The 23,157-nt window shown below is 38.2% G+C and overlaps 4 protein-coding genes across 6 annotated transcripts; all 4 read right to left on the reverse strand.

Moving 5' to 3' along the window:
- Positions 1-395: 395 nt before the first annotated feature.
- On the reverse strand, positions 396-9,046 carry api5 (apoptosis inhibitor 5). The gene is made up of 14 exons (XM_067493369.1): positions 8,723-9,046; positions 7,466-7,627; positions 7,201-7,294; positions 6,930-6,995; positions 6,417-6,568; positions 6,055-6,261; positions 5,549-5,653; positions 4,263-4,352; positions 3,495-3,676; positions 2,991-3,084; positions 2,837-2,893; positions 2,303-2,382; positions 2,030-2,172; positions 396-1,067 (listed from the first exon to the last, which is right to left on the reverse strand). The coding sequence occupies exons 1-14, from the start codon at positions 8,795-8,797 to the stop codon at positions 991-993; spliced, it is 1,584 nt and encodes a 527-aa protein (XP_067349470.1). The 5' UTR covers positions 8,798-9,046; the 3' UTR covers positions 396-990.
- Positions 9,047-9,250: 204 nt separating this feature from the next.
- samm50 (SAMM50 sorting and assembly machinery component) lies at positions 9,251-18,445 on the reverse strand. 2 transcript variants are annotated; one of them, XM_067493371.1, is made up of 15 exons: positions 18,279-18,445; positions 15,850-15,960; positions 15,643-15,744; positions 15,458-15,545; positions 15,159-15,265; positions 14,820-14,950; positions 13,580-13,667; positions 13,158-13,286; positions 12,844-12,915; positions 12,669-12,755; positions 12,319-12,389; positions 10,504-10,571; positions 10,274-10,420; positions 10,009-10,150; positions 9,251-9,871 (listed from the first exon to the last, which is right to left on the reverse strand). In XM_067493371.1, exons 1-15 carry the CDS (start codon positions 18,297-18,299, stop codon positions 9,826-9,828), a joined length of 1,410 nt encoding a protein of 469 aa, XP_067349472.1. In that variant the 5' UTR covers positions 18,300-18,445; the 3' UTR covers positions 9,251-9,825. The 2 variants fall into 2 exon arrangements, with proteins under 2 accessions (XP_067349472.1, XP_067349471.1); XM_067493370.1 differs by having other exon boundaries at positions 10,274-10,427; positions 10,502-10,571.
- A 973-nt stretch (positions 18,446-19,418) lies between these two features.
- On the reverse strand, positions 19,419-20,890 carry si:dkey-42p14.3 (EF-hand calcium-binding domain-containing protein 10). The gene is made up of 4 exons (XM_067493372.1): positions 20,731-20,890; positions 19,956-20,120; positions 19,671-19,761; positions 19,419-19,576 (listed from the first exon to the last, which is right to left on the reverse strand). The coding sequence occupies exons 1-4, from the start codon at positions 20,831-20,833 to the stop codon at positions 19,531-19,533; spliced, it is 405 nt and encodes a 134-aa protein (XP_067349473.1). The 5' UTR covers positions 20,834-20,890; the 3' UTR covers positions 19,419-19,530.
- A 279-nt stretch (positions 20,891-21,169) lies between these two features.
- On the reverse strand, positions 21,170-22,689 carry uqcc6 (ubiquinol-cytochrome c reductase complex assembly factor 6). 2 transcript variants are annotated; one of them, XM_067493373.1, is made up of 3 exons: positions 22,573-22,689; positions 21,909-22,040; positions 21,170-21,695 (listed from the first exon to the last, which is right to left on the reverse strand). In XM_067493373.1, exons 2-3 carry the CDS (start codon positions 22,014-22,016, stop codon positions 21,576-21,578), a joined length of 228 nt encoding a protein of 75 aa, XP_067349474.1. In that variant the 5' UTR covers positions 22,017-22,040; positions 22,573-22,689; the 3' UTR covers positions 21,170-21,575. The 2 variants fall into 2 exon arrangements, with proteins under 2 accessions (XP_067349474.1, XP_067349475.1); XM_067493374.1 differs by having other exon boundaries at positions 22,453-22,679.
- Between the last annotated feature and the right edge of the window lie 468 nt (positions 22,690-23,157).

The following is a 23,157-nucleotide window of genomic DNA, read 5'->3' on the forward strand; positions in this document are numbered from 1 at the left end:
TTGGGACACTATTGAAATGTCCTAAATGCAAAAGCAAACTGAAGAAATTTTTGGATAAATGCCAACTTTCTCAACTGGAGCTTGACTACATTTTTTCATCTCCATCAAACGGTGTAGTTTATCTTACAGCCAGGAGCAGCACTTTGGCTAAAAATGTAACTTAAAACTTAAATTGTACCTTGTGTGGAAGTACAACAAATGGCATTACATTTGTAATGAGGATTGTAGCATTAGGGTGTTTGCATGCTTTTCCACTGCTCCCTCAGATGGCATCATCTAAACTCCTAATGATGAAAAACCCCTCCGGTTGAAGTCATGTGGAGGAGTTTTTCAGCTAGAATAGGAGAAAACAAGTTAATTTGATGTACTAATTATGCAAGTACAAGACACAAAGGTTTATCCTTCCATACAAGTTTATGATAAAAATACAATGAAACATCATTGATTCATACAAATTCGCATAGTCAGCCAATTCAACTTAAGCTCTAAAAAACAAAAAAAAAAAAGATTAAATAAAAAGGAAGAAAACGTGATTCATTAACATGTTGCAAAACAAGAGGACATTTATCTTTTCCTACAATAACCTGACAAAATATTTTTCAGCTATAACTTGGCAGTCTTTTGTTCCACAAAAATACACAGAGTAATAATTCAAAAATTAAGGAAAAAAAAACAAAACAAAACCCTACACACATTTAGATTTTTGACATTTTGCCTTCGCCAAGAGAAATACAGGGGAGTAAATGCTGAAATGGCAGGTAGAAACGTCTGAGCCCGTTGTCCGATATTTTGGAGACAGGAAACCAGACCCCCGCCCCTCCAAATAAACAATCTTTATGTGCTAGTTGGAAAGTGGAAAAAGATGTGTTAAAATGCCAGTTTAAAAAAAAAACAAAATAAAAAACTGAAGAGAAGGTGATAAATAGTCCATCTTGGTTCGGAAAAGTTCCTGATGTGATGCAGTTCACAGAGAAATATGTACTCTGTGTCTTAGTAGATTCGACCTCGACTCCTGTTGCCTCTGGCTCCGAAGCCTCGTCCTCGGCCACCCCTGAAGCCGCCACGCTCTGAAGTCATAAAAACTGCAGATTAGCATTACAACAGATGCCTTATTGTTTAAAGAATACTCTTCATAACTCCTTTTTCTCTTTGGACAGAATATCTTTTCTTTATTTTTAAACATCAGCTACTACAAACATTTTCCACCATCAGAAGTAACAGTAAATTCAGATAAATATAGAAAGTTACATTGGTGTCAAAGTTTGCATCCCCCTTTATGAATTAATTACAAATCAACTTTAATTAATTAGCTTGTGATTAAGGAACATTCTTAATAGCTGAAACAGCATTAAATTGTCTTTTTCGGTTCACACTCTTTTCCCATTTCAAAAAAAGTGAGTTACAAACTTTGGTACCTAACCGTATGTTAGAAGTTAATGTTTTGGTAACTATACATTTAAGTCGTACTTTAGTGTAGTTTAAAATTAAATGTAATTTTTTAATTTATTTTTTTAACGATCCAACAAGGGTCTTATACGCAAAGCTAAAAGGTTTCGGCAGAGCACGGAGGGGCCTGCATGTGCAATCCTCTGCAGTAAGCCTGTTTGAAACCTAAGATAATTAATCTTGTTAATCACATCGGTCCATCTTTGTAATATAATTTACTTTGGGGAAACTAGTTCTTCTAATTTGGGGTAAAAAGTTGAACTTTGCTGCACTCTGTGGTAACAGATAGTAGATATGCATAATTAATCTTTTGAGGAAATGGATTAGACAAAAGTGAAAATAAGGACATGCTCTTGGAATTTACATATTAAGCTAGAAAATGTAGACACCTGAAACTCAACTTGTTCGTTAAAGTTTCAGACTTGACTCAGATTTGCGTTCGGGAACCGATGATCATTTCTGAGCTGCATTACCTTAGTCAAAGACAGCATATTTCTCTGAGGAGGGATGTGAAATAAAGGTGAACTGCAAAACATTTATAAAACAAATAGAAAGAAAGGCACTGACAAGTGCTTCTTCTCACCATAGTTAAAGTTGCCAATGGAGGCGCTGTACTTGCCACTGGGTGGATTGTAGATTTGCCGTGCATCCCTCCGGGGCTGAGAAGGAATCTGTTTTTGTGTGCTGCCACCGGAGCCCATCTCCTCACCTGATGGACGCTTTGGCCTGCAAACACAAAAACAACAAGAAATGAAGCAACAATTAAATTAAGCTGCTTAATTTTTGCTTCTGACTGGTTTTTCAATCGGCTTGGACCACAGACAATACTGACAAAGACAAGTGGGAGCAAACTTACGCTACTGCCTCTGTTTTCTGGACAGGCTTCCAGGACAGAGTGACTGTGCTCTTGTATGATGGGGGGTTGTGAAACAAATCCTGCAAAGAAAATACAAATTTTCAATACAGATTATAGTAGAGCGTCCACGTTAAGTTCCCTTCATACACCAACAGATAAGAAAAACTCTTGTATATTACAGCCTGATACATTGGTCTGTACAAAAATAAAATAAATCATGACAAATGCAATTATGGGTTGGGACTGACACTGTCATTATAACTGGCTGCACTAACTTGGTCTTTAAGTGAGGTCTTACACTCACAGGCGTTGATTAGAAATGCAATATGAGGCAGTTTACTACAACAGATCAACAGCTTTAAAATCCAGCATGCACTAAATACACACAAGTCAAACACTGTTTAATATCAAGTCTAAATATTAACACATTTGAACTGTGTCGATATTGATCGCGGGGCCATTGCACTGCTTTACATTACATAATACAGGCATTTGTATTTATTCTGGTCAATCAGTGTGTGACCAACCCTTTACCTTGATGAGAACATTTATGTTGTTTGTGATCTTGAGGGCCACCACTTTAATCTTGTTCTGATTAGAGACACAGAAACACAACCATCAGCCCACAAAAACACCTTTTCAGTTTACTTAACATAACCAATCAAAATAAGGTCACAGCATTTGTTACCTCTTCTGTCTTCAGAGCATCTCCTGTCTTGCCTTGTAGTGCTACTCGCAGCTGTCTAATGTAAACCTGCAGGCCTCTCGCAAAGTACTGTAACCTGTTGAAAAACAAAGTGCATGCAATTACATTTTAAATTATTTTAATAATTGAGGTGAGTTGCGTTTCCCTAGATTAAGGCTACAATATCTAACTTGAATTAGCGCTCAGCCCTCCCTCTCCATACTCTGTTCACCAGTGCTTCACATTGTTGTCACCATGGACTTACAAAACAAAAATGCTCTATAACTTACTCATCAAGTAAATATAACTATAATTATCTGATTGGGTAAAAGGTTGAGCCTCATTCAAAAACTGGAATGATTGAATATCTATCAATAACAATTAAAAAAATAATAATTCAGAAAACATTACATATTGTAGCTTTAGGCTAAACCATCATACACACTGCGTTCTAAATTCATATTAATAGTACTCTACAAAACATTTGGTTTTGCCTCTCTCCCTCACTTGATCTTGAAGTCTTTGAGGCGCTCAGCATCCACTTTGTCAAGGAGGAAGTCCGGCAGCTTCTTGCCCAGTTGGTGGAAGCTGAAGAGAAGACATTCCACATAGCTGAACTGCAGTTTGGGCTCTTCGTTTGCAGAGTTCTCGCCATTCTCTACCTCGTCTGGTGGCAGAGGCATGTACTCCTGCACAAACGAAGACAACATGAAAAATTATAACCACATTTTCATTACCACTTTAGTGTCAAACAGGTTGGACTATCCATTTTAACAATCCTTGAGTGAAAGGACCCCTACGATTCACATTTGTTAGCAATAAAAGTTTTGAAGATGCAGAGGGACTTGCCACAGTTTTATACAATTCAAAAGAACTGTAACCCTGCACTTTTCCACTATTATTAATAATATATATCATTTACAATAATTACTGTTAGGACCATTGTTTTAAGTGTCCCTAGCTGATTACAACCTCTTGGTATCTAACACATAACTCTATAGACATTTAATAAATTCTCTGCTACTGCTATTCATTTTATAAACCTGACAGTGGTAGTTAAAAAAAACTACAGGCTTTTAAGGGGGCAGTTAATTCAAATAACAACACAGGACAGGATGCATGTGCGCGACAATTTAAATGGAAAAAAACAAAACAAAAAAATGCAAATGTTACAACAAACCGTAAAATCTCAAAAGGGATCACAGGCAAAAACCCATAATGTCTAATTTTTTTTTATGTGCATGTCCACTTCTATTGCAGCCAATCTGTTCTCACCAGTAGCTTTGTAAACAGCATGTTGAGGTTGGCCTCAAGCTTCTCCATGTCTCCGCAGAAAGGACTCATCTCAGCCAGTAGCTTCAGTACCTACACGCAAAAACACACACAGCTTAGCAGTTCATGTAATATTAATTTGCTAATGAGAAACAGTTGTGTGACACAGACTAATGACCCATTAACAACATGCAGTTGGTTCACACCTCTGACAGGTGGCTGCCATGCAGAGTTAGTTTACTACTATAACCGCTCAACAAACGTCAAACATTAGGCATATCGACCTCACAACAGTGGCCATATTTGACAGGGACCTTAAAAAATACAATCTCATGAGCGATATCACATATATAATGTGTGATATTTCATATATAACATCACAATATATTAAATTTAAAGTCAATTAAGGACTCAGGGCATTTGTAAGTTTACTTTTAGATGGGTCTTTACCAGCATTAGATATCCCAGTGACAACTCCTCATAGTTTACAGTGCCTTGCAATAGTAATCATGCCTGTTGAATTCCACATTTTGTCAATTTACAACAACAAATGTGAACGTTTTTGACTGGGATTTTGTGTGATAGACCGACACGAAGTGGTACATAATTGTGAAGTGTAATTAAAATGCAAAAAAAATGGTTTACAAATTTTTCACAGCAGATGGAAGAATCTGTCCACAGAACAACTATTAGTTGCACACACCACAAATCTGGTCTTTATGAAAGAGTGGCAAGAACAAAGCCCTTGTTGAAAGAAAGCCATAAGAAGCCCAGTTTGCAACAAGCCATGTGAGGGACACAGGAAGCATTTGGATGAAGGTGCTCTGGTCAGAGGAGACCAAAATTGAACTTTTTGGCCTCAATGCAAAACAATGTGTGGTGGAAACCTAACACTGCACATCACCCTGAACACACCATCCCCACCGTGAGACATGGTGGTGGCAGCATCACGTTGTGGGGATCTTTCCATCCATTCTGACCAGTTTCACTGTCTAGATGTGCGAAGCTGTAATTGTGGCACAAAGTGGTTCTACAAAGTATTGAATCAGGGGGGCTGAATACAAATGCACACCACACTTTTCAGTGTTTTTTTTAAACGCACAATTTTGAAAAGCATTTATGATTTTTCTTTCGCTTCACAATTAAAAATGTGGAAAATTTTAAGGGGTATGATACTTTTGCAAAAACACAAAATATCATCAAAAAACTGCAACGCTATGGTTCAATTCAGAAGGGCTCGAAAAATATATTAAAAACTTAAGAGTCAGACAGTAAAATGAGGAACTCACCTCCAACTGAATATCCAGCTCAGCCACAGGACTCGTCAGGGAGCTGAGGTTGGGCAAGACATGTTCGCAGAAGTAGGTTACAAAACGAGTGGAATGGACGTTTTTCTACAATGAGAGAGAAATTTGGGATTAAAAACAGTATTTATTTACAGTAAACTGGTTATTCATAGTAAATATAGACCTACAATCTTAAAACGTAAATGAGACTAAAGGTGCTTCACGTTCAACTCAAGATACCAAATTAATCAGCAGTTACTTTGATTTTTCAATCAAGTCCAAAAATGGCAAATATTCTTTCAGGTGAAAGTTTACTGCCATTCTCTGTCTCATATGAGAGTAAACTGAGTAAGTTTGTGCTCCAACTAGCACAACAAATTCAAAAACTAGGGATTAACACTAACTTTGCAAATGTTTAGTACAACACAAACATGTTTTTTTGTATGTCAATAATTTATTTGAACAGAGAATATGGTTATAATAAATTGTTTGTGCATTGTTTTACTCACAGAGAACAGGGGCAGGGCCTGTCGCGTACACTGGAGTAGGCGGTCAACTGTATCCGGATCGGCTGGGTTCAGAGCCTGCTCTAGAAAAGCCTGCTCCACAACAAGCTCAACCAGCTGCTGCCGCCCATTGACTGTCTGCAGCACACGCAGGCCAGACACTAAACGCATCAAAAGCACAAACTCCTCTCCTGTCACATCCTCCAGCACCTGAGGAAACAGCATGGGAGACCAAACTGTTTCATTAGCATGCGTTTGTTTCTGTTTTCCACAGCATTAACAACAGGTCAACGGCAGTTCATCAAATGCCCTGTCACTGCAGCCATGATCAGAGTTGACAAACTAACCGTACACTTTAGGCTCACCTTCTTCGTCTCTGCAAAGACGTACTCCTCCACCTCTTTCGTCATCACATCCTCAGAGAGCGTCTTTAGTTTCGTTGACAAAAACTTGATGGCTCGTTCCCGCACAATGTCCTCTCCCTGCAGGATCTGAGAGAAGAGACCTCCGAGAGTGCCTAGATTGAAAAAGACAGAAGTCAATAACACTGTTATAATACCAGTGATTATCTACACACTGAATTGGGTTATAATCCCTGAAAAAGTAATGTAACAATCATCAGTTACAAAGCAAGTAAGTGAATTGGGGGCAGATTCTTGAATTAAAAACCTCAGAACCGGTTAGTTTATTTCACATGGGTAATTACACCCAGCCCAGACAAATATTACAGATTACAAAAATTTTCACTCTGGAATAGGTATCCCATAGAGGAAATTTAAGAAATATAATTGTTAGTATCCTTTTCTAGAACAGCAATGAAATTGGCTGAAGTACCTAGATTCCCAGAGTTTGTCTTAGTGGGAGAAAGCAAAGCTTACCCTTAGCATCCATCTTGAAGATAGAGACAAGTGCAGCATTAACTTGATTAAACTCAGCGGTATCATCTAAAAGCACAAAAATCAGAATGAGTAGTCAATTTAATAAAGCTTTTACAATAAGAAATATAGATTAAATACCAGCACAGAATCACATCAAACTCTGCAGACCAAGATTGTGACTGTAGTGTTCACAATGAACGATAACAATGAATTGTTCTGATTAAGCATCATTAGTAGCAATTCTGCTTTCCAATTCAATTCAATCCAATACCTGTCTGAAGGAGCTGTGTGAGAATATCTGCAACTCTGAGGATGTTCTCGCCAGTTGCAAAACGCGGGAGCTCCTTAATGGCCTGTCGTCGAATCTGGACAAAGACATGATGACGGAATTAAAAATTACTACTGTGAATCAATTCACTGAAATGAGGAAATCCAACGTCAACATACAAAAGTGAACCTAAAAAAACAATACAACAGCTGCACCACCCACAGAGCCCGTTAGTTACCCATGCACACTTAAGCTCTTAGATACTCACGGACACATCTTCATCTTCACACAGATCCAGCTGAGCGTTAATGGCTGCATCTGCTAATTCTGGGAAGCTGCAGAAGAACTTGGGAATGAACTGTGCTGCCAGGCGCTTCTCTTTGGGGCCACCCTTCACACCATTCAGGATAACCTGGTAGGCATCTTTGTGCTGCGGGGAAAAACGTTGAATAGCGCATGGTACTATGGTTCATAAAGAAACTCCTTTAACAACATAACAAGCCATGTATGCACTCATGGAAAGAGGGCACATCAAGCTTAGCTTATAACATCTGGTGCTGGTTGGGATACCGAGAGTACATTGGTCTTAGCAATTCATCCTATAGAAACTTTTGTGTAAGCAAATCACGAGGGTATGATTGAAACTAGCCTACTTGAGCTGGCTACAATGTAAGTCTCCTCTTTCATCACGTTCTGCATATATGCATTCAGATGGAACTGTCACTATGTATGTGAATGTCTGTTGGCAAATCTTTTTGCCTGGGAACGTTAACCAGAAGAGGAGGGGGTTACTTGAGACTCACCAACAAAAACACGTCGTTCACCAACTCTTTGAAAACTTTGTATACACAGCTCCCCGTGTTCGCATATCAAAAGAAACATGCACTCAAACGTCTGGAGAAATGCTTTTAAATCGAATCATTTTCATTCCATTTCCCTGGCCTCAGATTGTGCCCTCGTATAACGTCAGTAGAAAATAATCGGGTCACGGAGGAACCCACAGGGTCATTTAGAAACTGGATCTACAAAGACCAGTCTAACCACCTGGATGAAACTAGTCCTTGCGGATGTTGAAAACATCTTCAAAACATATAGGAAACCTGGCTTTCGAACTGAGAGGTATGGCAGAACCAAATCTATGACACCTGTGAAAAAGGTTGCCATGAGTCTGAAGATAAACAACGCTCTGAATGAAGCATAGTGCCGTGAGTTTTAAATATCAATCGGAGCGAAACGGAGTTGCCCCGTTTCAGGTTGAGTGTAAAATGAGCAAACGGACCCAAGTTTCACTATAATCAAGGGTCAAGTTCGTACCGTTAGCGTCTATTGTAAGGGTTGTTAATTAACACTAGCCACGGCACTATGTTAGCTAGCAGTTAGCTTAGCACGCACACAAACATGTTATGTAACTTAAATCAAAATAGTTACAAACAAGCCACTTAAAATACAATTAAATGTGGAAAAGCAACACGACTGCCGGTTGATCAGTCTTTAAAATGAACACCACGGCTTTCACGTTATTTACCTGGCTGACAGTTTCTGGCTTAGCATCAGCAAGGAGCCCGTAGTTACGGTAGAGATCCTCGATAGTGACCGCCATCAGCGTGCGTCCGGTTGCCTGCCGCTCACAGATTACACCGCAGAAAGAATCCACAGAAGAAAAAACCCTAACGGGTCGATTTCGCTTCGTTTCACACGACTATGCCACAAACACTTGGATATTAACGGAATATACGTTTAACGAATTGGTGACGGACGATGAAATTTCGAGAAGACCGTGAATGAACTACCTCCCCCACGCTCAAGCTTACAAACTAAAAGGCTACGGAACAATGGGAACTGCACATGCGCAGGTTTGGCGAACCGCGCAGACACTTACAGCACACGTGACACGGGGTCTGCGCCAAACTGGTGCGCAGACAATTTAAACATTCTAAAGACATACTTCAATCGCACACTTGCAGATTGCGTCCATGTTAAACATGATTAAAAACCGAAAGCAAGCAAAGCACCCAATGTCAAACTTAAAATAAAACCAGTAAAGGTCACTTCCTGTTATGCATTGAGACTTTTAATACGTATCTTCTTTAAATTAGTCTAACCATGTGAAAAAACATGGGTTTTTCCACAAAGCCAATCACTTAATTACAATTCTTAAAAACACACATTTTCTCTCTCCACATTGAAAAATATGGACGTTTGAAAATCCACATTTGTTGAATATAGCTTAACTGTGCAAACAAAGATGTCTGTTTGTCTTAGCGTCTAATCCTAAGACTGAACGTATACATCTGGCATTTCTAAAACATCTGCACGATACTGCATGGCTGTCTGCTCTTGAAACAATTTTAAAGCTATTGATTCGGACACTTTTATGAGTTTATGAGCGAGACAGTTTGCTTACTAATTTATACAGCTTCATCTGATAGGTTGTATAATATAAAGTAGACCTAGGGGAAATTTGGACTACCAGACTGCATTACAACATAAAGCCAATGCAAACACTTTTATTGAATTAATTATCTGCAACAATAATTCTGTACAAACAATTTGCCCTTTCATTAAAATATTTCTGGCAGAGAATTTGTGTTAAAACACAAGGAAGCTCCAGATCCAAGAAATGTGGTTTCACAGGAATCGGATTCCTGCTCCAAACTGGACTCCATCACATATCCTGCAAACAGTAGAAATCACTTTAATTATAATTTTCTGGCATAAAAAAATTAACAAATAAATAAAAATAAGATAGTTCAGCACCTGTTTTCAACACATCTTAGTTAAAACTAGCTAACAGAACCAGCCCTACATTACCTGTCTCCACTCTGGACACCCATGGGAATGCAGTAGTTCAGCTCTAGCCTGGCAATGTTCCCCAAACGCAGCACAATGCCCAGTCCATATGACCAACGGATGCATTCTGCCAGTTTTTTCAAATGAGCTTGTGGCCCCTCACCTGAATAATATCAAACATAAGTTAAGCCAAAAACAAAAGCATGCATCAATACTTTTACCCCTGCATGTCCAAACGTTAAAATGACCCATTACAGCAGTGGTAATTATATTTCCAACTACTCACCATAGTTAAGGTTACAAAGGTTTCCGGCGTTGAGGAAGAAGTGTGTTCTGAAGAAGTCACCGAAACCTCCCCTGCCTGGTCTGAATGGCAGAGGGGTGTAGAGGTGGAGGCCTCCAGCCCAGTAGGCCTCTCCTCCCAGGTAGTCACCTGCCATACCCGTAATGCCAGCAAACAATCTTTCAAATCAGTGCTCTTAAACAATGTTCTTCACCTTAAGGTTCATGTCTCACCTTCGCTCTGTGGTCCCAGACTATACATACTGAATCCCCTGATACTGGTCGGGCCACCTAGATAGAACCTAGGAGGTTAACCAGGAGAGACAAAACGTACAATATTACAATAGATAATTCTGTGAATTACAAAAAGAAACCTATAAGTAGATCTGGATTACATCTCCACAAGGGGTCAGCGGTGAGTTGAACAAGGGCCATGGGGGAAGAGATATGGACCAAACACTCTGTGTGAAGCGAAATGGACTGGTACATGTCAGTGTTTGTTATTTTGTCATTTGACCCCTTATCCTCTTATCTAATACTGACTCGTTCAACAGTCTCAGCAGCAGTGGCTGTGACACACAACTCGTGAAGCCAATTAAGGTTCTAACATCCAGTAAGTGCTGCAATTTGCCCCATGGGCCACACTACTACCACACTTCACTGAGTCAGTCCTGAATTCACGACGTAATACAGTGTACATTTCAAGATTCACTCTGATGTCCACCACACGTAAAGACACTTAATGCTGCATACATTTGACTAAAAAAAGTTTCCGTTACAATGAAATCCCATCAACGTAATTTGAACGCACATTTAACTGGTACAAACATCAAGCAATCATCAGAAGTAACAAAAATGGTCAAAATGTGTATGAAAATAAAGGAATAGTGTATAAAATAATCTAAATTATACCGATGCAAATGTTTGCATCTCGCTTGATAAACCCGCCATCTCCTGGGGCAGTTTTAAGCAGCTTGCTGAGAGCAACAAAACATGGGATCAGGAAAACAGCCTTCAGAAGACAGCAAACTGAATTTCAACAAACATTAAGCTAGAGAGGGATATAAAAATATTTCAAAGCATTTAGAGACACCAGTACCAACTGTAAAGACCAGCAGTGGACCTGCAACAGTCTTTGAAGGCAACAGCATAAAAGTCAACATCTCTACAATGGTAAATGGTCAGCACTTTTTCTACCTTATTGGCACCCAAAGAGCTTTAAACTGCTTCCCATTCGTCCATTCACATTCACAATCACACACACACCAATGCTAAGCAGCTGGCCTGCACTTACTCGGAGCAACTAAGTTGGGGTTTAGTGTCTTGCTCAAGGACACTTCAACATGTGACAGCTGGGAATCAAACCAACAAGCCTGGGATTGGTGAAAAACTGCTCAACCTCCAGAGCTTGATGCGGCCTAATGTCAGAAGATTTTAAAGCCAAGGCTCCTATCAGTCAAAAAGGTAAAAATGAGGAGGCGGTAAATCCTTCAACAAGACATTGATCCAAAACACCAAGCAAAGTCCACTCAGGACTGGTTTTACCAGGGATTTCCCAACCTCCAAACGTATGCTTCATGGAAACACAACGGATAGATTTATATCAATCTGTACATGGCAGACAAGCAAGAAATCTGGTAGACTTGTTGAGGAGTAGAACAGTTGAGCTAAAATGACACCTGAAAGGATGGTACCCAAAGAGGTGAGAGGAGGTTAAAGGGACGACATACTATTAGAGACCATTTCATTACGGGGGATGAAAACTTGCAATGATACATTTCCATTATTTTACCATAACTTTACTTACTTCTAATGATGAAAGAACATTTGCACTAGCCGAAAGGGCACTAATGAAAAAATGCCTTTCCAAAGTAAGGGAATGCAGTTTTGCCCTCGACTGGTCATAGAAAAACGACTATGGAAGAAATCATCTGCTACATTCAGTACATTTTAAGAGTGTACTTGCCAAAATGTAAACGGATACAAGCTACAAAGCAGGGCTGAAGTTGCCTTATGATTTTTACAGGGGGTTTCGGGACCACAGTGTACCTGTCTGCTATGCTCGTCGTCTTGTCACCAATGGGTAGAAGCAAACCGCCCCACAATGAGGCAGAAAGGACCTGAAGGAGAAAGTAACAGGGTTTAGATTATGCAAAAAACTAACCGAATAAGTACACTAGGCTTTTCTTACATTGAACATGCCTACCTAGCCAATTTAAAAACAAAATTTAAGTTTTTGGTCACTCCTTGTCCTGCCACGTGCTCACAAAATTAATAATCTATTACTTAATTATTGCACATTTAAAAACTCTCTAGAACACAATGAATACTAAACTGAATCAAGCACCTTTGGATAGTAAAATTTGGATCATGAAAAAATATAGCATGTTAAATCTTACTGAGTCCCAGTAGAGTGTTTTGTTGAGCTGGATCTCAAAGTCCTCTTTTAGGAAACTGGCGTCACCTCCAGTGTAGCCAGCAAGTTCCTACACAAGCCCAAAAAGTGTCGGTCTAATATACAGAACCAAACTGTCTCATACAGCATTTGAAAAAGCTTTATGGTAAACAACAAACCTGATGGATCTTCAAAAGTCCACCTTTCCGGGGAAGGATGGAGGAGTTTCTGGTGTCAATGACCATAGCATGCTAACAAACAAAACAGCACAGTTTACAACAACTGCAGAATATGCACTTATATTAATATGTATTACTACACTATTTACTCGACATTTATTTTTCATCTCCACAAATGCAAATGATTTTCAAACCCTGATTTCAGCAGAAAATAACAGTTCTGGCATAAATGCTCTGACATAAAACTATGTGCAACTTAGACTTAAAGTTAAAGCTTTGAGTTAAATGCTAAACGTAAAACAGGAGACAAATACCGAAAGTGAGGACTTGAGCGAATGGCCACTCTCCTCGCGCACGGCAAATGAAGCAGAGCGAGCCAGACAGCCCAGCTCCCTCCAAACACCCTCCCACTTTAGGGTTTGGTTGGTCTTCCACATCGGGAACTGCGTGGGGTAAATTGATAATTAGACACCTATTCATTATTGTTATTGGTACAGATGTTATGAACTGAAAAGGCAATACAGCATATATGGTTTGGAACATTGTAACTGAGGTCTCCTTACAAAATGAAATGCTTCTTCTGTGAGTGTATTTCATTATATACAGTATTTGTACATTCTGATAGATTAGGTAATGAATCTTTTCAGCTAAGGTTGTCATCAAAATAAAAACAGAAATGTACTTAGTTTTTTATTCATTTGACAAAAAGGGAAAAATTAAAGAAAAAAAAGTTTACACTTAGTTCTGCAGAGATGCCTCGATCGGTCTCCCTCAGCGAACTCCATGGAAACTGACCGGTTACTTTGTACATGTTGATTGAGAAACTGAAAGTGAAAACAAAATCAGAAGGAGTGTTAATTCTGGCCTGGGATTACTTTGTAATTGCACATTAAATCCACCCATAGTTTCTTCATATACTGTTCAGGTATTTACCTACTAACTATAATGTATAACTCGAGGAGCAGCAGAGACCCCTGGGCCCCATTCTTTACAAAGCTTTGGAGATCCAACATCAAATGAGTAATGCTGGACGTTGTAGTCCTGGATAAGGTTATTTAGTTATGTTGCTTCCTCAAACTCACTAAAGCGGATTAGAAAATCTCGATTTAATCAACACCCACTCTAGTGTTTGATCACTAGAACACATATATGAACATTGTAAACCGTAATCAGCAAGTTTCCCAACAGCTGCATCTTAATGTAATGATGAAAGACAAAGAGCCCATTTTTAATCCCAACAGAAGCCCATGCAGAAAGATTGAAAGTAAAAGTGTCTGACAAAATAAACACGACTCCTTACTGGCACCACCATCGCATGTGCATTGATCTGATGGTGAATCATTTGTATAATCTGTGCCTATAATCAGAGCAAGTAAGCACGACAAGAACCTGGGAGCAGCTAAAAGTAAAGTTACAATAACTTTCAGAAAACTGGTTCCTGTGTATCACTGTTGGACTTTTACTACCATTAGTTTTGGAGACTCCACTTCAGGTAAAATAATTTCAAAAAATGAGACATTCCTTTATTTGTAAGATGTATTATTCCACAACAAACTAGCAGACACAGGAAAAAAGTGTGTGTGTATACATATATGTATATGCGCTGACATAGGACTATTGCTGATTACATTTACCTGATTTCAGTAGTTTGATCGTTTAATGATAGCACATCTATAGTTAATTTGACATCCTGGTCGTACACTGTTCACGTTTGTGAGGTTCTCTCGTTCACAGGTGTTTGAATGCAAATATGTTGCACGGACAACATGTTTAACATGACTTTGGAAGAACCAACAGATCCAGTAGCCCATTATCTGGCTGTTGTCCAACCTCAGCCGATATACTAATGATGGAAATAATACATTCTGCATAAAATATAGCAGAAGAATACACCTTTTGAAAAATATAGCAGACAAACATGTAGACTATGGATCAAAGTTATAAGACCTACAAACAACAAACTGTGCAAATCTTACTTCCGTTCAAATTTTCCGGGTTGGGGTTTGAAGAAAGAGAGGCCATAAGATGTCTCTTTGGTGCCATAAGAGAACTGGAAGGTAAGTTTCTCTGCTCGACCAAATACGTTTGGCAACTTTAGGCCCAGTACCTGGAATTAAAGCACATGATAATCACAAAGGCAATGACACAATCACAATGACATACTCATATATCATATCTACAGAGATGTAACCTGAGGTTTAAATTTAAACAGGAAACAAACATTATAAACAGAATGTCTAAGTCTAAACCACTGCATTGATATCACAGTGTGTGTGATTGAATTAAAAACAGTAGGTGACTCATTACACGCTCACCATACTTCCTTCATTGTTTCCAACCATGGTGTTGTAGCTACCCGTCATGCGTCTCATTTCAGTGACCTCAAAGGTCACGTCAAGGCCATTTGGAAGAGCATCCTCACCTTAGAGTGGAGGAAGCACAGAAGTTCTAAATTATTTGTTCTCAACAAGATGTGCCTTCAAAAAGCACAAACATCATTACTACTTTAAAGTCTTGACTCAACAAAACAAAAATAATATAAATTGTACATTTATTTGGAAAGAGTACAAGGATGGAGAGTGATTTTTCCAGATTGTGCCGCGCTTTACATTACCTCGCGAGGTGTCAATAACAACTTCGACCTTTCTGAAGATACCGAGCCGCAGTAGCTTCTGTCGGGCTTCGTGGGACTTTCGCATTACCTGCACCAGAAATTCAGCCATGTGTTGATCCCAGTAACTGCGATTCACACGCCTAAACTGAACAAGGATTAGCACAGATGTCTACATATGTACCTACATCAATCAAGTTCCTTGCTTGGAAAACTTGTGCAATTTCATAAGTCAACAGGTCCTCCTTGGTTCTTCCAAGCCCATCTATGTGCACTCGTTGAACTACAACCTGAAAAGCAAGAGAGACAGGCAGCATTAGGGATATTACCTTCCACATGGAAACAGGTCTGTCAATGTAAAAGTACTACTGAGTGTGCTGTAATTCAGGTCTTACATCCTTGTTTTCAAGAACTTCTTGCTTTGGCCCCGGCTCCATCTCTGGAGCCTCGATGTCATCTGCTTGAACTCCTAACTCGGGCCCTTGCATGGGCAGAGGGTCCAAGCTCTGCAACAAAAAATATAAGCAAAAATGGATAAAGACGGTCAGAGATTTTACAGTGTTGTACAAAAATTATCTAAATATATTTGTAGGAAATGTAGTATTCTCCAAAACAATTAAATGGCCATCATGAGGAAAGAGATGAAACTTTGATTTCTTTACTATAGACCATTAAGTTGATTGTTTTTATCAATTAACTGATAATTTTGCCTGTTAGAACATTTTTTTTTAATGATGAAAGTTTCCATTACACTTTTTCTAAACCCAGTGTCATATTTACTTGTTTTGTGGAATTGACAGACCAAAAGCGAAAACTGACATCACTACCTACGTAGTAAAACTAGAACCAGAGGTCGGTTACCATTTTTACTCGAAAACATGGCTAGTTCTTGCCAATGTTTTGCTGCTGCACAGACCGTATTCTGTCAATTTTTCTACCTTGCTAATCGCCACTGTTGACAGTATAATTGAGAAACATGCTTCTGCACAACTAAGCTAAAGATTGTTTTTAGATGGCGGGAGGCATCACGCTGCAACACTGATGGATAATCTGAATGAAGTGAGTCTTTTTGTAGATAAGGTCCAAGTCAGTCATCTCCATCCAACCATCCATCTGATACCTGTAACCACTTATCCCTGTGTAGGTTCTCATGGGAGGCTGGAGCCTATCCCAGCTGTCACAGGGCGAGAGACGGGGTACACCCTGGACTGGTCGCCAGTTCAATAAATCAATCAGATCAACTTTTTGTTCTAAGTCAGGACCTTTGAAACATAATAGTTTGAAAACTGCATGTGGCAAAGAAGGCAAACACATTATATCAACATCTCGCTGTCAGTTTTTACTGCCATTTATACTTTGTAATACTTTTCGATCTACACTTTTCAGTCTTTGGCACAAACATGTCTTTGAGAATGAATTATGTTTAGTCATTATATTCTCAGGTTGTAGCTGCAGGTTGTGAACATCAGTTATGCTTCCAGTGAAAACGTGTTCTGTTCTATATGTACAGATTTTTAAGTGGTAATTAATCACGAAAAGACTGAGAGCAAGTGGTAGGTGCAGAACCAGATTAAACATGCAGGAGGCTAATTTGAGGCTAGATTTAAGTACATAATGCTAAATACTGATCAATCATCTGCAGTAGTCTGCTGTTTATACATTATCTTCCTTAATACTGGACGAGTCCATAGACAAACAGGAATAACCCATTGCATATGTAATGTACATAAATAATAAGTAGAGATGAGTAGGATTCTTTAAGTTGACCGAGAGCAATGAAATGCAATCTGAGGTAAGAATACGACTAGGTAAAACCTGCAGTTAATGGGTGAACTCACCAATTTTCAACTTGCTTTCTATGGCTTTAGTTTAGTTTGTAAATGTGTAATGTAGTGTTTAATGCTTTAAACTTCCCTCTGACCTCCCTGATGATGTCAATGATGTCAAAATCAGGTTGACCATGATTACACACCCCATAGTGTGAGCAACAAGACGACATAATCTGAACTAAAGGTTGCTCCAAGTGATGTCACCTGGAGGCATTTTTCAGCAAGAAAATATTTTGATGTGGGGAAGTTTAATGGAATTTATGTACATGTACAACCGAAACTAGAACCAGAAGAAGCAGGTTGAAAATCAGTGAAGGCGTTTTTTAACCTTACAACTAGATTCCTCTCAAAAACGTATAAATATACATTATTTAACAGCCAGTATGAGCAAGCAAAATTATTAAAAAGAACACTTTTGGGGACTTGCTTTAAGACAACCTTGAAAAATGATGGTCCTATTGTTTAAAGTAATGTAAACATCGTGCATCAACAACTATAATGCAGTAATATCATATACAGTGGTTTGCATGAATACCCTCCGTTGAAGTAAACTTTTAACTTATCTATAGCCACACTTGTTACTTGTAACAAAGTATTTCTACACTGCACCAGTTGTATTTAAGTAAAAGACCTGCATACTTGTTTCATCACTGGTAACATGGCATAAACAGCACTAATTACTAAGGGCCTGCATCCTGACTGCAGTAAACATAAAGCAAGTGAATGCACCACTAGCATCACTTTTTACTGTCAGTTGGGTGGTTCTAGAATGCACCACAGATATAGTATCTCTATGTTTAATCGTGAAGTTACAAACCAACTGCCACATTTAGCAACTTCGGGAATGGCTTTAGTTTTATGTCACGGAGAATGGCTGCAGTTTCTTTAATGTACAGTGTTATTAAGTTATGGGCCTTACAGCAGCAGGCGCTCGGTCACATAACTAACTGAGAGGTCAAAGTCTTATCTAGCACGGTTACAGCACCTTTCCTTACCCTGGCATGGACGGTGCCCATGCTGAGCTCCGCGGGGCGTTGTCCCAATAAACACGGACGAAACTTTGAGTGAAAAACGCCAAACTAATTTAACCTACAAGTCACCGGAGAAAAGCGAGGAAGCGCCGTAAAAGGAGGCGGCCATGTCACTTCCTGACCACGCCTACTGCGGAGGTGCGTTCAAAACACCAACGGAAAAATGCAACACAAGAAAGTAAATCCAAATGATACAACTACTGTCTCTGCTATTGTTGATTATGTATTATCATTAAAATCCAAATGATACAACTACTGTCTCTGCTATTGTTGATTATATATTATCATTAAAATCCAAATGATACAACTACTGTCTCTGCTATTGTTGATTATATATTATCATTTTGCGTTAGTCAGAAGTACACAAAGTCAGAACTCACTTTCTAAAATAATTTAAAAAGGAACCAAAGAGAGCAAAAACATCTTAGTTCCCATCTGTTATTATGTAATTTATTATTTAAGAATAAGAAACTTAAAGGTTTATTTCATTTTACAGTCTGTAACAACTAATACTTATACCATACCAGATTTCAGATGGAAATATTGAATTGCTAATTTTAGTTCTACACTATTGGATAAGTGACAAAACATAAGACAAGTGTTTTAAAATATTACAATGTTTCATACCTTAAACTATCTGACAGGGTTTACTGTAGCCAAGAGTTGAAACTGAAATGATTAATTAAAAAGTCATTAGCAAACCCTTATCAAATAAAATGCTAATGTTTACAATTTCAGTGTTTTGTATGTGATGAGTTGCTGATTTTCCTTTTACAGACAAAATAAGGCTTGTGAATATTTCACTTTAGAGACTGGATAATTGGTAATCTAACATTATAAAATGTAATGAGTGTTTTGTGAGGGGGCAGCCTCCGAAGTAATTCTCAAGGTCATTCAGAACAGTCATTCAACATATCTTCTAGGCAGAGGGAAAAGATTTTTCCATATGCAAAGGAATAAAAAGGCAAAAACATTCATCAGAACTGTAACCCAAAGTTAATAATTAGACTTACAATAAGGAGTTATGTGAAAGAAATGTTACTTCAATATTTAAATGCACGAGTGAAAAAAAGTTGAATGACATAAACTACTTGACTCATCCTATAAACATTAGCAGTTTAATGTTGATATTTCCGATATTAAAATTTTTAATATCACTCATGGAATAATATCATGGAATAAATAGCATAACAAGTACGTGAAATCAAACAGGAGTTCAAGGTTGTTCATATGTTGTGGAGCATTTCTGCAGACCATGCGTGCTAAAAAGAGAAAAGTAGATACATTTTAGTACGGTGGCTTTTAAAATACTGAAAAATGCAGTTGGGCCATTGGAATATCAGAAGCGGCTCTTACACTTCTATCTTGAATGTTTCATGGGATATTCTGTCTTTATTTGCTCCTTCAGGACATTCATTAAACTTCTTTATGCCAAGTGTGATCAGTGCTGTAAGAAAACATTTTAGTACACATTGTGATTATTCAGATTATTTCAGTATAATTTAAATTTAATGGTTAAATGTATTTAATTATAAAGAAGGTGTGTCAGTCCCTCTCTCTCTGAAAAAACCATGATCGATAGATAGATAGATAGATGGTTAGATGGATAGATAGATAGATAGATATTTATATTGTGCTCACCTTGCTGGTATTGGGCAAAAGTGATATATTTTTGATTAGCGGGGTCCAGTATTCTGAGGACCGTATCAAGATTGGAGCTGTTGAACAGATTTGGACCTTTCACTTTGTGTTGCTGAGAAAGCTTCAGTTCTTCCAACTTCTCAATCAGAAACTCTCTGGGATTCTCTGATTTAAAGAATAAATTACAATCACACATCTGTAAATACACACATACTGTGTTTCTGTCAAGAAACGTTAAGTTCTCCTGTGGTGTTCAGAAAGTTTGAGGCAACAGAAATATTAAAGTTCATAAAGCATCCTCAGAATGATAGCTAAACAGAATAAAAACCATAAAAATGTAGCAACACAAAATGGACAAATACAATAACGATATGTTATCCAACAACTGGTGTGGAATAAATTACTTAAAAGGGACTATGATCAACTGGCAGATAAAACCAAAGAACACTATATGACCAAAAACACAGAACAATAAAATAAAACATGGATTTAACGTTACCTAATTATGAATGAATAAATATTTACAAGCTGTATTAACGCGTTCTTTTCACAACTAGGAGACTCAGAATATTACTCCAATTAGTTTGGCACAAACAGCTAAATACGATAAGCTAAATTGTGGCTAAAAGGAAAGAAAGATACGTGGAATGGTCTTTTTAATGGTTCGTAAACTAGCCACGAATTTGAACTTGTGTTCTCGCTTTTGCAGGAACGCGGTCATTTCCAGGACAGGAAGTCACTGTCTCAATTAACAGAAACGGAAAAAAGCTCTAACCAGGTCTGTAAAAGAAGAGCATGCTGGTCAGGTTGTCCATGAGCTCGATGATTCTGTGTCTCTTGAGATAATCAGCAGCGTCTTCTTCTCTCTCGGTCGCCATTATTGTCCACGTTACTTCTGTTTAAACCTGTTGCTATGATACTGCGTCATTAAGCGGTGCAGGCGCCCGCAGACTCACGTTTTTGTTTTTGTTTTTTGTTTGTTTTTTTGGCATTTTAAAAATATATATCGGTTACGTTAACGTCAATCTAAACAATTCCCGTTTCGGACTGAAATGTATGTAAAATGTCAGAAAAACTGACAACACTTCCACTGAATAGATCTAAAGATGTGGGCTACATTGCGGTTTCATTGTCTCCCCTGCAGCTCAGAAAGTCAAATTAAGATGTTAGTGGATTTTCATTTTATTCACAAGTCATTTACGAAATACTGCCAAAATGTTCAATATTTTTATTTCAAAGATATTTTATCAGCTTGGTTTAAATAAACAACATACAGACTTTACCACAGTTACTGTGTGTTTCACTCTTTTACATATTTGATCACCTGTTATAAAAATGCAAATACTTTCCAGAGGATGCAGAGATGTATTAACGACAGACGAATACAACTGCCTGCATTTCTGATAAAATCCTTGTCCCTGGCAGCAAAACACCAACAGTGTGTTATGTTATTTGACCCATATTTATTCCATTAGGAAAATGAAACACAGCAGCAGATATCTATTGGCAGATGTCCAAGAAATGACTCCCAGGCACTTTGCAGCCACAAGTTGTTTGCAAAAAAATAAACACTTTCTGTTTGGTTGAGTGTCCATCACACAGAGGAGACATAATTCCACTTCATTCCAGCTTTTGTTCTGCTTCAGACCGCTGTGAGGCAGCAGCAGTGTCTTTACTAAGTCTGTAACCTCGTAGTTCTGTCCGAAGCTCCCCAGGCTTTGGTGGGACCTCTGGTATACTCTGAAAGTCAAACAAGAAGCACTAAAACAGAGGGTCTGTACAGTACACATTTTATTTTAATGCATAGTAGTGACAATAAAAATTGTCACACTCAAGTTTTTTAGCTGGTGGAAATGTTCATCCTAAAGCTTTGCTCATACCATTTCACCATTTCAGTGAAATGAAACTAACACAGCAGGCCACTGTGACAAAGGTTTGTTTTTGTTTACTCACCAGGTCAGGAAGATAGTATTGGTGGACAACCTGTGCTCCTGCAAACATGGCCAGTACACTGGCTCCGAGCATCCTTAGGTACCGTGGCCAAGACACACCAGCTGGCATCTTCACAAATCAATGGGATTTGACCTTGGAGAGAGAGGATTACAAGAATTTGTGTGCTTTACTGGTCTATTTCTTGTGCATAATCTTAAATCATTCATTTGTTAAATAAAAACATTAGTGTTTGCTAAAATAATATAATATAATAAAGGACACAAATAATTTTTATATATTTTTCTGCAAACAAACATTAATCACACAGCTACTATATGTATCAGTTATTATTTAGGGTTTTCAGCTACATAAATGTCAGCTTGTTAATAACATATACGTCTGAAATATAAGCTTTATTTTTTCAATTAATCGAATTGAGATCATACCAAAAAATATTCAGTCATAAAAACACAAGCAAAAAATGAATATTAAAAAAAACAACACAAAATTATATACATAAAAACAAAACATGTGTGTAGACGTGCAGATAACCACCAGTAGTTACCTTGACAGGTAGCCTAGCTAATCTTATAGCTTGTTAGCTATCAGGAATAAAGGTTGGAAAAACAATATGGACAGACCAACAGACATAGACTGGCATGGAGTGACATTAATAAGACCTCACCTTGAGACAATAAATAAACCACCTCAAAAAAATGATATTTTCACCCTCTTAAACCCAAATGTGTCTGTGTTTATAGGGACATACAAGAAGGTCGTGCTAATCTACGGGAAGACCGATTTTGAAAATCTAAGAGCGCTCACTCTCCGTCTATCAACGGATACACAATAAATTAACACAGCAGGTACACAACTGTGTGTAGTTATATACTTGTTATATACGTATTTATATTTGTAGTATTTTGGTAGTTTAAGACGGGAAAACCAAGCAAGTTGTGAAAAAGTAATGCCGTGGTTAATTCAACTTGCACTTGTATTTGTTGGTAAATAAAGGGGCACTCTTTTCTTGATAGGAGTAACACGTTTTAGAAATACGGCATCTTTGTCCGCAACGCTCTTCTTCGCTGGAAGTCTGTGCCGCTGCTTTCAAACAAACAAGACCCGTCACTGCCTAGCGGTAGCGCGTTTCAAACACATCCTGTGCATCGTTCACATATGTGCATTTATATTAATCTTAAATTAGTAAACCACAGATAGTAGTAAAATTAGTAATTATCTATTGTTATTTGGAATAGCTATGACATGCGAG

This window comes from Channa argus, chromosome 23 (genome assembly GCF_033026475.1).
Source record: "Channa argus isolate prfri chromosome 23, Channa argus male v1.0, whole genome shotgun sequence".
NCBI classification, from domain to species: Eukaryota; Metazoa; Chordata; class Actinopteri; order Anabantiformes; family Channidae; genus Channa; species Channa argus.

Excerpts from the sequence above, each read along its gene's own strand:
- si:dkey-42p14.3 (XM_067493372.1), bottom strand. The coding sequence starts at position 20,833 with ATGGCGACCGAGAGAGAAGAAGACGCTGCTGATTATCTCAAGAGACAC. Across the intron at positions 19,762-19,955 it reads TTTTGCCCAATACCAGCAAG|CACTGATCACACTTGGCATA; the intron begins GTGAGCACAATA and ends GTTTTCTTACAG. Across the intron at positions 19,577-19,670 it reads GAAACATTCAAGATAGAAGT|CACGCATGGTCTGCAGAAAT; the intron begins GTAAGAGCCGCT and ends TTCTCTTTTTAG.
- api5 (XM_067493369.1), bottom strand. The coding sequence starts at position 8,797 with ATGGCGGTCACTATCGAGGATCTCTACCGTAACTACGGGCTCCTTGCT. Across the intron at positions 6,262-6,416 it reads TCTTTGCAGAGACGAAGAAG|GTGCTGGAGGATGTGACAGG; the intron begins GTGAGCCTAAAG and ends CTGTTTCCTCAG. Across the intron at positions 2,383-2,836 it reads ACATAAATGTTCTCATCAAG|GATTTGTTTCACAACCCCCC; the intron begins GTAAAGGGTTGG and ends TTTTCTTTGCAG.
- uqcc6 (XM_067493373.1), bottom strand. The coding sequence starts at position 22,016 with ATGCCAGCTGGTGTGTCTTGGCCACGGTACCTAAGGATGCTCGGAGCC. Across the intron at positions 21,696-21,908 it reads AATACTATCTTCCTGACCTG|AGTATACCAGAGGTCCCACC; the intron begins GTGAGTAAACAA and ends TTTGACTTTCAG.
- samm50 (XM_067493370.1), bottom strand. The coding sequence starts at position 18,299 with ATGGGCACCGTCCATGCCAGG. Across the intron at positions 15,745-15,849 it reads AAGTTCTTGAAAACAAGGAT|GTTGTAGTTCAACGAGTGCA; the intron begins GTAAGACCTGAA and ends CTTGCTTTTCAG. Across the intron at positions 12,390-12,668 it reads AAACACTCTACTGGGACTCA|GTCCTTTCTGCCTCATTGTG; the intron begins GTAAGATTTAAC and ends TTTCTCCTTCAG.